Genomic DNA, 11,863 nt, shown 5'->3' on the forward strand with positions numbered 1-11,863 from the left:
GAGAGAGAGCTGGTCGTAGGCTTTAATCAACTAGCATTCCTATGTCCAGTGGGGCTGTGGGAATCCCGTGAAGTAGAGGCTAAGACGTGATTGTGAGAGTGCACATCACAGCAGCCACTGCTTTGTAGCCCTCGCTTATTGTCAGAATGATGATGCTCCCCCATTTCCATCCTAGGCCAGACTCCCCCTTTCCTCCCTTCTCCTCCCCTTGAGTTCCCCCCCTCTTTCTGCTGGGAAATTGAATTGTGTTGGAATGCTCTGTGCCTCTTTTCTCTGGCACTTGAATGGGCTCTTTAGTATTTCACACCAAGGTGTCCTTCAGGGTGCGAGGTCAGGCTACCAAAACAGCTTCTAGTGGCGGATTAGGACCAATTAACATCTTTGTACACAAAGGGCTCTGGCAGCTGAACAGGCTGCAGGGTGACCCACGCTGCTGTTGCATGCCAAACCAGGGGAACGCTGTACTTGAGCTGAAGTAGCAAAAGAGGGGTGGAGAAAGTTTTCTAAACCTATTGGGAAATGTTGCTACTTCACACCTCATGAACATATAGCCCATTGATGAGTCGTTACCTTGTGAAATGAGAGAGCAAACCACTTATTTTTTTTCCATCATCACAGTTATACATAAGAGTGTTCCCTGAACTGTTGTCTTTTTTTCTTCCCCTTTCATGTAACGATGGGTTAGCGTGTTGGGCCAGGGTTAGGCCTTTAATCCGACTGGAGCTGCTCATTCAGAGCCTGTACACACTTTAGACTTTGTGCCACCGAGGCGTCCGTTTGTTGTGATCGACGAACGCCACGAAGGCTCGTTGTCACGTTATGTTAGTACTGATACAAGTTATTTCAGTACTTGGGAAAAACTAAAATTTGATTAAATACTCTGACTTGCAGTACCAGCTGTTTAACTCGTTACTCTTTGACACGCTGTGCAGCTCCAAAATGTCTCTGAAATAATGCTGTGACTGTTTTACCTGATAGGACGTCGACCAGGGCAAAGCACCAGACTTGTGGATTCCTTGTTACATAGTAACATTTTCCTTGCACCGTTATTATTGCCTCTGAGTATAATTACCCTGATGCATCTCTTTTGAGGCCTGTCAGCAATTTCTAGTTTAAGTCTGTGCTGTGTTCATAAACATGGCTAATCCGTTAGGGTAATGCTGATGCTATGAATATTCACTGGAATTGTCAAATAAAGCTTTTTTGTTATGTAGTGTAAAGCGCTTTGGTAAAGCTCTATACAAATACAGGCCGTTTACCATGTAACTGTTTAAGGTTTAAAGTATAAACATGCCAATTATTCCAGGAATGATGATGTAAAATAGTTCTGGGAGCTGTCAGTCGTCCTTGTCAGGAGCTACAGATTCACCGTGTGACGTGCTCTCCAGTTGTACACATTTGAGTTGTTTCCCTCTTTTTTTAAAGGGCTGGCTGTGTAGTTACACACTCTGCCATCATGCATGTGTTTCAGAAAAGCATAATGACTAAACATAGAGCCTGCATCTCTGTAAACAGAATATTGTTTTCTGCTGTCAGATTATGTGCACTATACACAGCCAGCAGGTTGTTATCACAGATACATGTTGGCTAGTATGTACTGGATGCAGACGACATTAAAATGGTTGGTTAAGTGAGGCCGTGTTGTTCACAGGAATATGTTTTAGCTGTAAGGTTAATGAAGAGTGCCTTTAAGAGACTGTGCAGGCTTACACAGCGTGTCAGAGTTTTGGAAACGCCTTCAATGACCTCTTTGAGCATTTGGAAGCTTTCCTTACACGCGTGTTCATTTCTCTAAACTACATGTTTAGAATGTCCTTACAGATCTGATCCAGAGTTATGATATTTCTCTTCATTTTCTGCACCAAACAATATGAGCTGGAAACCTTCCCAGCTAGAAAGTATCACTGCTGTTCCTTCGTATTTCAGTTATGTGTCAGGTTTATATGCAGAAGTCAGGCGTTGTTGATCGGCTGTGCTGGCTGTCAGGAGGGCGGGGATATCCGTGAGGTTTGATAACACTGGTGTTCTCTATACTGGTTCAGTGTTCTTTTATTATTTGGTCAGAGTGGTGCTCTGTCGTGTTGTTTAAGGAAAGCTGTATATTAAATGATGAAACCATGGACTTCCTGCCTGTCGGTGGGAAATGAGCAAAGCAAAGGTCATCTGTAAATCCCCCCCCCTCGCGCTGCAGTGCAAGGCCTTGCAGAACAAACAGAGACAACTTGAGTCATTCACTGGAAAGTGGACCCTGAGGCAAGAACTGAGATAAAGGCTGTTTGGAGTAAAACACATTTTATTTTGGAGAGGAAATTTTATTTCTGTCTTTATTTTTTGTGTTTGTCCTGCCCTTGGTTTTCATCATCACACTTGAGCCATCTTTTATCGCACTAACTCAACAGTCTGTGCCCCATCCTCCCAGCACCACCTCCCATTCAAACCTCGTGTTCGACACACAGACGCACACAGTGTGTGTCTGACTAATAGAGGGTAAAATGCAGGTGTGTGTGGGAAATGGCTGCAATACTGTAGCGCATTGACAGGTTATTTTGTTGGCCCCTGCCTAATTAGTGGCATAGTGGATGCACCCCGCTAAGCTTTAGTGCTTTATGTTCGTAGCAGTCTGCTCTAATTTCCCCGAGCCTTTGATATCAGCCCAGAGATTGACAGTTCACACATAAAGAAGAACAGCAGACCCTGATAGAAACAATGCCGCCACCTTCAGTCCCCCACTCCAACGCTCCCTGCATGTCTGCATTTTACCACCCAGCTCTACAGATGTTCAGAGCAGAGGAATGGCTGAACATGATTTGATTGTAATGTTTGCATGGCACATTTTATTGCTTACTTCACAGAAGCAGGACACTCTGCTGCTCTTATGTGGTCTGAAAGCAGTTCTGTTCAAACGCTCCTTATTTACACTTTGTAATATTACCGTCATTTATGGGTTTGTTTAACTTATTGTCTGCTGCCACACTAGAGTAGAGGCTGCCTGCTTTTGGATTTTTAAAGCCGGCGATCATTGTTAGGTGCAGCTCTGCAGAAGAAACTGAACGAGTGGAGTTTTAATGAACTCGCTGCTTCCAAAAATATTCCTTCATTGGGTGTTTTTGATAATAGTGATGGAGAACAGTGTGCAGCACAGTGCAGAGGGTTACACTTGAGATGGGCGTAGAGCACAGTGAATATGTGGACAGTAATGCTTAATGTGGTGTTGTCGGTGACGGCAGTGTTTTTATTATCTGATTGAAAGAATTCGGATTAGACTGAATTTATTTTGACTCTCATGGTAATGACATCAGCCCTGCATTTGCTCCGAATGACCTGGATTCTCAGTCACATTGACCATCATCATTATTATTATTATTATTATTATTATTATTATTATTGTTCAGGGCACAGTCCTAACAGGTAAGCACCTTCATTCCCACACCAGATGGAGACCCGTCCTTGAGTCTGTTGGAGGTTACTTCCTGTTAAAGTGCCAGATGCTGCTCTCTAATATTCTACAATCGTTGCCTTACGCTGACGAGACTGTTATGATAGAAAGATAATTGAATTAATTACAGGTGATAAACTGCTTGTGTGAATGCTGTGTACAGTAAAAGGCTTGAGTACTGCAGTAGAGTAGAAAAGCATTGTCCATTACTGTTGTACTGATGTTACGCTGCAGTCGCACACATTCAGGGATATGGCATTTTTTTCTGTTTTTATAGGATACGCTGACGCCTTCAGGCACACAGCTCCTCACCTCACTAACAGCTGAAGTATTCGTATCACACTTTAGGAGGAAAGTATTAAACACTTATTGATGTTTACCTGTCCAGTTTAACTGTAACAGCCCCGTCAGCCGTCTTCTTTCATTAACGTAGTGGACTGTAGTTAATAACTGGAAAAATTAGTCCGAGTGTTTTTGAGATGTTTGCTATTCTCATGTTGCAGGATGGGATCAGAATCCTCCTTATGGTTTCAAAAATGGTATCGAGTATTTTTGTGGATATCAGTATTGAGTTTGAAATTGGGCAGCACGGTGGTTAGCACTGTTGCCGCACAGCAAGAAGGTCCTGAGTTCAATTCCACCATCAGGCCGGGTCTTTCTGTGTGGAGTTTGCATGTTCTCTCCGGGTACTCCGGCTTCCTCCCACCGTCCAAAGACATGCAGCTTGTGGGGATAGGTTAATTGGATAATCCAAATTGCCACTAGGAGTGAATGTGAGTGTGAATGGTTGTCTGTCCCTGTGTGTTGGCCCTGCGACAGACTGGCGACCTGTCCAGGGTGTACCCCGCCTCTCGCCCTATGACAGCTGGGATAGGCTCCAGCGCCCCCCGCGACCCTGAAAAGGATAAGCGGAAGCGAATAGATGGATGGATGGAGTTTGAAATTGTAATATTGCGATAACCCAAATATGAAGTATTTAATGTATATTTTTTGAACATCTGCTCCGGTTCTCATGAGTCGTGCGTTTTTATTGAATCGTGTGATTGATTGTGTGACGGTGTAATCAAACAATGTAAAATTCCTCCATTTCTTGACCTGACATTTGGCTTTTTGTGACATTTTAGGGCTGAAAGTGCAGTAAAATTGTTCTCACAGCAAAAGGTCAGCCTGCGGTGATTAGCAGTTTTGGCTGTGGAGAAGTCTGCTTATTGCACTGATGATAGGTGGCTTGCTCGCTGCAGAAGGAAATTGAAGTATTGTGTGTTATTTTCCTGTTCTGCTGCCTGTTGAGGTTCAGAAATGAGTAACCCGTCTCTCTCCTATTCCAGCCTACTCCACTGTATCAGGTGTAAATGGACCCCTGGTGATCCTGGATAACGTGAAGGTAAGGCTGCAAAGAAATTCTGTTTTTATCAGGCTTTCTGTCCGTGGTGCTGCTAACACTCGTTCATCTATTGTGCAAATCCTCTTACAATATGTATTAATTAGGTTGCAAATAGTGGCGCTGTCGCTCGGTAAACTCCAAATGTTTGTAGAAGTCAGTATAATTCAGCACTTTACTAGCCGGTGTGCTCTTTTATAATAATGATAAAAACGTGTTTTTCTGTTGCTGTAGTAACAGTTTTGAATCTCTTTGAATTAGTTCCCCAGGTATGCTGAGATTGTTCACCTGACCTTGCCAGACGGTACCAAGAGGAGCGGACAGGTCCTCGAGGTGATTGGAACCAAGGCAGTTGTTCAGGTAAGAAATAGTGAGTGGAAACTAAAGCATATCAGCTGACAGCCTCTGTGCTGTAAGCTCTGTGCTCTGTGCAATTGCATTTTGCTATCCTTACTTGTGCTCATGCCCCAATGTCCAGTTTGTCTGATTACTGCTTGATGATCGTGGCCTGCTTGAAAGGTGGGCCCAGGTTTGTTTCGGTTGGACTCAGGTAAGGTACATATGCCTTAGCATGGATCTTCATCCTTCCTCAATGACAGCTCATGCCATTAAAATTGCTTTGTTATACATAAAAATACTTTTCCTGTTAAGCTGCCAAATACATGAAATGATAAGATGATATGGGGACCAAAGCATACACAAAAATCCAAACCTGGTTGGGCACCATTCAAGGTCCTAAAATACATTCATTAACCATGCAAACACTGTAACTTACTATTATGTTGTCTGAATGCTCCATAGTAGCATACTAGCCTTTTTCATACTAGCCATAATAACCTGACAGAAGAAAGAAATGTTCCATGCAGAGACCAACAGCACCTCATACAGCTTTGCATGGTGGTTGGTTGTGTCATGATGGTTGAACCAACCAATCAGCAGATATAAAGAGGTTATGGTTGGAGGCGTCTCACCAAATGAACATAAAGCTGAAAAAGAGCCTGGCACAGCCAGCGCACGAATCTACAAACACAGACATGCACCATGAGCGCACACAGCCACACAAAAGAAGGGATAGCACAGCCGTAGACTCGACAATGCAACATCAAAGGAAATTGTATCTACATTTAACATTATCATGATCAAGTAGTCAATAGTTCAAAATAGCTAAACTGCAATTTAACTTACTACTGATAATTAGAGCAGGAGACAACAGTTGTAGGTCTTTGATCACTGTGCTGTAGTTTCATTTTAGCAAACATGTCCGTGTAGAGCACCTAAAACAAAGGCTGTGCATATTTAACCCTAACCCAAACAGTGACTCTCATAAACCAGCACTGTTTGCCTAAAGTGAGCATTCCTATCCATTTTTGTAGTATTTGCATTTATTTATTCATCTATTGCCTTCGCTGTCCGGCACTGTAGCAATCAGAATTATTGTCTGAAGGCTAAGAAACATGCCCAACAGATTTATTTTCCTAAGTAGACCATTACGACTTCGCTGTACTGGTCCACTTGATTGTCATATTTCATTTCACCTTTATTATTTATTTATTTTTTACTTTCACATTTTTAACAATAGAAACAGACAGGACCGGGGGATAGGAAAGGAAAAGACGAAGAAAAGAGAAGTTGGGAAGAGGCTGAACAAAAGGAGAGGGAAAGAAAAACGGAGGGCAAGAGAGACGAGAGAAAAGACACACAAACCCGCTCGATCACCTGCTGGGGAAAAGAACAAGCTAAAAGGGAACAACGCTGTAGGAAAACCACAGCGACAACCTAGATAATAAATAATAAATATTGAATGTTACTGAGCAGCACACAAAACCGACAACGAACCATATGTTTAGTGGCAGCAGCCGAGGAGTTTACAAGGTTTCTCCACGTAACTGTCTAATAGTAGGTGTGGGGAGCCATAGCCCTGCCCCCAATGACATTAAGCAGGCATGGAGTAGATCCAAGTCCCAGACATCTAGAGGCCCTCCAGAGCACGAGAGCCCCAGGAGGACCACCAGAGGGGCAGCCGCAGCACCCACCTCGAAAAGAGCCGAGGAGAGCCGCAGACGGGGGGGGGGGGGGCACCCACCACCCACAGGGCAGAAGCTACAGGGGGCTGCGGCAACGTGCCTGCAGACTCCACTGGTAGCCGGCTATGCCAGGGTGGTCTGAACCCCAGGCTTAGAGGCCAGAGATCTGAGGGCCTCACACACCCCTGAAGGGGCCCGTCTGAGCCACAGGCGCCAGGAGTCGCCAACCAGCCGCCAGGAATGAGCCAGTACACGCCCGAGCCCCGGACACCAAGAACCACCAACGCACCGACGGGTTGTGGCATCGGACACCAGCAAGGAGTGTGGCGAGGTCGCAGCACATGGCCCCGCCCCTCCCTGAGCCTGGGTCTGCCGGAGGCTTCTTCCTGTTAAAAGGGAGTTTTTCCTTCCCACTGTTGCCAAAGTGCTTGCTCATAAGGGGTCATATGATTGTTGGGTTTTTCCTCTGTATCTATTATTGTAGGGTCTATCTTACAATATAACACGCCTTGAGGTGACTGTTGTTGTGATTTGGCGCTATATAGATAAAACTGCGTTGAATTCCCGGCCCCCCACCCCAGACTGCAAACAGAGAACGGGGATGTGAAGAAGCACTCCCAGAACCCCAAATCCCCAAGTTTACCCCAGAGCCACGCAGGGACAGCTAGGGTTACCAAGTCGGTAACCTATGTCTGCCGACACAGACCCTCCCCCAGCTGTGCTGCACACAGGTGCCAGAAAAACACCACCCAAGAGCCACCAGCATTCCATCCAGGTCATGACCACAGCCCCTGGGTTGTAATTGTCAGGTGTATTGCCTTGACTATGTGAGCAGCTGTTAGAAGCCCATCTTGAACATCCATTGACTGTATAGTGCACTCTATGTAGTATTTTATATTGTATTAGTTGTAGACTGGGATTCCTAAACAATTTAAGTTTAAAGGGAACTCGTCCCTGAGCCTGAGTCAATCCATATTATGGATTGGAGGTGCTGAATCTCATTCCCACAGCTTCATACTCATACTTCCAATGCAAGCTGGAGGCCATCAGCTGATCAAGCCAACAGAATCACATAATCCGCTAAAAGCAGAGATGAGATTCTGAGACCACCCTAGTGGAAGGCCTTTGACTACTTGGCTACCCCCATAACTTCCATCTATAAAAATTACAAACAGAATGGGTCACAAAGTGCAGCCGGGCAGAGTCATCACACACCGGGAACAAGTCCAACTTATTGCCAGCTATGCGGACCAAGGTCTTGCAACGGTTGTAGAAGGATTGAATGGCCCGTAGCAATGGGCCAGACACCCCATACTCCCAAAGCACCTCCCACAGGACACCCCGAGGGACACGGTCGAATGCCTTCTCCAAGTCTACAAAACACATGTAAACTGGTTGGGAAAACTCCCATGCACCCTCAAGAATCCTTGAGAGGATAAAGTGCTGGTCAAGTGTTCCACGACAGGACAAAAAACCGCATTGTTCTTCCTGTATTGAAAGTTTGACTAACGGGCGAACTCTCCTTTCCAGCACCCTGGCATAGACTTTCCCAGGGAGGCTGAGTAGTGTGATCCCCCTGCAGTGTTGGGGAGTAACGGAATACATGTACCGCCGTTACGTATTTAGAATACAAAATATGAGTAACTGTATTCCGTTACAGTTACAGTTTAAAAAGGTGGTATTCAGAATACAGTTACTTTGTTGAAATAAATGGATTACACTGCGGTACTTTCCTGTTTCATATTGTCGCGGGTCAGGACTGTTTGGGTTTTGTTTGACAGCTACGTTCTGTCGTTCCAGGCGGCAGCGTTACGGTTGCCATGGTTACAGGGCGACGCTCGCTCTCTCTCTCTCTCTGCGACTGCGTGTTTCCTGGGTGAGAGAGCGCCTTTTCGTTGTTGTTGTTGTTGTGCTAAGCTAACAGGCAGAATGCTACAAGCATAGCTCTAAAGAATGTAGCATCATGGCAGTGTAGTCCGTGTTGTAGGGAGAATGGACTGCCATACACGTTATGGGTCTGTGAGCGCCAGGAGGGAGAAAAAGGCGAGTGGAAAGGTACGAGCTGTCGTCGAGGAAAAACGGGAGCTGGAAGCATGTAAATATAATAATAACCACTTCAGCCAAGAAGAGTGCCTGACGAGCCCAGTTGTAAGTAAGCTATTAAGACTCGACTGTACACCGTGTTCGTGTTTTCCTCCGAAAACAATAAGTTCCGTTGGAGCAGCCTTTCAACGCCTCTCTCTGTCTCTCACAAGAAAAATTGACCCACACAACAAAGTAAAGCTATTTTTCGGCTACGAGCCGACAGGGCCCCCGCCGTATTAGTCAGAGGTCCCTTTACTACAGTTCGGAGTCGTGGACCTTCAGTAATAGTAATAAATCACACAGCAATAGTACATTCACGTTGTTGTAAAAAGCACGATAATATATTAAGTAATCCAAAGTATTCAGAATACGTTACTGTCATTGAGTAACGTAACGGAATACGTTACAGAATACATTTTGGGGCATGTATTCTGTATTCTGTAATGGAATACATTTTAAAAGTAACCTTCCCAACACTGTCCCCCTGTAGTTGGAACACACCCTCCGGTCCAGCTTCTTAAAGATAGGAACCACCATCCCGGTCTGCCCATCCAGAGGTACCGTCCCTGATCTCCAAGCAACATTGCAGAGGCGTGTCAACCAAGACAGCCCTACAGCATCCAGAGCCTTCAGGAGCTCAGGGCAGACCTCATCCACCCCAGGAGTTCTGTTTAACTGTCTCAGTGACCTCACACCTAGAGCTGTCCCCCTCGTCCCCAGACTCTGCTGCCTCCATGTTCCAGTGGAATTAAGGAGGTCCTTGAAGTATTCCTTCCACCGCTGACAATGTTTCTAGTCGAAGTCAGCAGCTTCCCCCCCACTATACACAGTGCAGGTAGAGCACCGCTTTCCCCTCCTGAGTTGCTTGACGGTTTGCCAGAATCTCTTCGAGGCAGTCCAAAAGTCTTTTTCCATGGCCTCTCCGAACCCCTCCACACCCGAGTTTTTGCCTCAGCTACTACCCGAGCCGCGTTCCGTGAACTCGGGTACCTATCAGCTGCCTCCGAAGTCCCACAGGCTAACCAAGCTCGGTAGGCCTCCTCCTTCAGCCTGGCGGCTCCCTTCGTCTCCGGTGTCCACCATTTGGTTCAGGGATTACCACCACTACAGGCACCAACCACCTTGCGGCCGCAGCTCAGTGCTGTGGCTTCGACAGTGGAGATGCTGAACATGGTCCATTCGGACTCAATGTCCCCAGTCTCCCTCAGACTGCTGTTGAAGCTCTGCCAGAGCTGTGAGTTGAAGATTTCACGAACCGGGGCCTCTGCCAGGCATTCCCAGTGCCCCCAAACGTATGCTGAGGGTGCACTGTCTGGCATCCTCCCCTGCCACCTGATCCAACTCACTACCAGGTGGTGATCAGTTGACAGCTCACCCCCTGCCTTTACCCGAGGGTCCAGAACATGTGGAATTTCTCATTAATTCTAATCTTATCATTCTCTAATAGCACCAGGCTAAGATTAATGTTAACCTAATGCATAATCCTGAACATTTCAGCATGTAGCAGCAGCTTATTTGAACCATGTATCAACCCTCAGAGACTACTGTGTAGTGTCTGTAATTGTTAGTGAGGGGAGGAGCTCAGTGCCGGACTGTCTGCAGCTTTGCCATGTGAAGTCACGCGTCAGCTGACGGGAGCAAAGGCAGCACTGTTGGTGTCTGTATTGCAAATGAGTTCCATATTAATTCTTATATTGATTAATATGTAAGCATTGAGGGATTTGTTAATGAATTCATTTTTTTGACAACCCTGATAATCACTATCAGTAAACATGTAACTAGACATGCTGAGGATGTCTTTGCTACCTTTCTGTGTTGCTGCAGGTGTTTGAGGGAACATCAGGTATTGATGCCAAGAAGACAGCATGTGAATTCACTGGTGATATCTTGCGTACCCCGGTGTCAGAGGACATGCTAGGTATGATCAACATGATTTAATGATTAAAATGCTATAGCACGCTGAATTAATGTAGTCAGCTTTTTTCCTTGTTACGCTAATTTCTAAATAAACTGTAAAATCAAATAATTAAATCAAAGCTTTTATTTTAATGTTCTTGAATCTCAATCACTGTGACTCAGTACAACACAAGGTTACATACATTTGAATGGAAGCAAAAAGTAGAGATGCTTTTTCTTTGTTTTCTTTGTTTCTGTCATCACTAACACGAGTTTATAATTGCTGGCACTTGTCAAAGTAAAGTAGCACAAAGTAGACAGAATGTGCTTGCAGGTCTCATCTCATTAAGCAATGATGTAATGTCTAAATGCCTCCTTACCAAAATATTTCCTTTTATAGGTCGTGTGTTCAATGGTTCAGGCAAACCTATCGATCGCGGGCCGACTGTTCTGGCTGAAGATTACTTGGACATCATGGGTATGTTAGCCTCTTACTTTCCTGCTGCTAAGTCATATAAGAATGCAGTGTCATAAACGGAAACTTCATTTAGGTACAATGTCCTAAAAAATCACCAAATAGTTATTGTTAGGGTTTTATTATTGTTATTATTATTATTATTATTATTATTATTAATAATAATAATAATAATAATATTGACCAAAGCTCACTCAGCAGTGTATTCTGTACTGTTTTACTGTCCCAGGTGTGAACATGAGTGAAATACCACAATAACCTTAATAATTTTTTTTACTCATTCATTTTTTGCTAACACTATTAAAAAGTGTCCTTTTTAATAGTGTTAAACTGTTTTCTTCAGCCTGAGTTCATTTTGTCTCCTTAACAAATGAACATTTCAAGAACTTTAGCTTCATTTGTGAGAAATGAAATGTTTTACGTAAACCAAACGTAAATGGTGGTTTACGACACCAACTCTCTGCCATCTATAATCCAGTTTTGAGATCCCTTCCCAGACGCCTTAACGCCCACTCACATCCTGGGCCATCTGACCTCAGGAAATCACATGATAGGGTGGGGCCAGG

The 11,863-nt window shown here is 44.7% G+C and overlaps 1 protein-coding gene across 1 annotated transcript in view; it reads left to right on the forward strand.

Moving 5' to 3' along the window:
- atp6v1ba (ATPase, H+ transporting, lysosomal, V1 subunit B, member a) overlaps positions 1-11,863 on the forward strand; it is a 38,416-nt gene that overhangs the window by 8,791 nt on the left and 17,762 nt on the right. The window contains exons 2-5 of the mRNA XM_005747434.2: positions 4,765-4,820; positions 5,079-5,177; positions 10,751-10,844; positions 11,223-11,300. Coding sequence (XP_005747491.1) covers positions 4,765-4,820; positions 5,079-5,177; positions 10,751-10,844; positions 11,223-11,300 — 327 coding nt within the window. The remainder of the gene's footprint in view (positions 1-4,764; positions 4,821-5,078; positions 5,178-10,750; positions 10,845-11,222; positions 11,301-11,863) is intronic.

Source organism: Pundamilia nyererei, unplaced genomic scaffold (assembly GCF_000239375.1).
Source record: "Pundamilia nyererei isolate P.nyererei 1_Seehausen unplaced genomic scaffold, PunNye1.0 scaffold00197, whole genome shotgun sequence".
NCBI lineage: Eukaryota > Metazoa > Chordata > Actinopteri > Cichliformes > Cichlidae > Pundamilia > Pundamilia nyererei.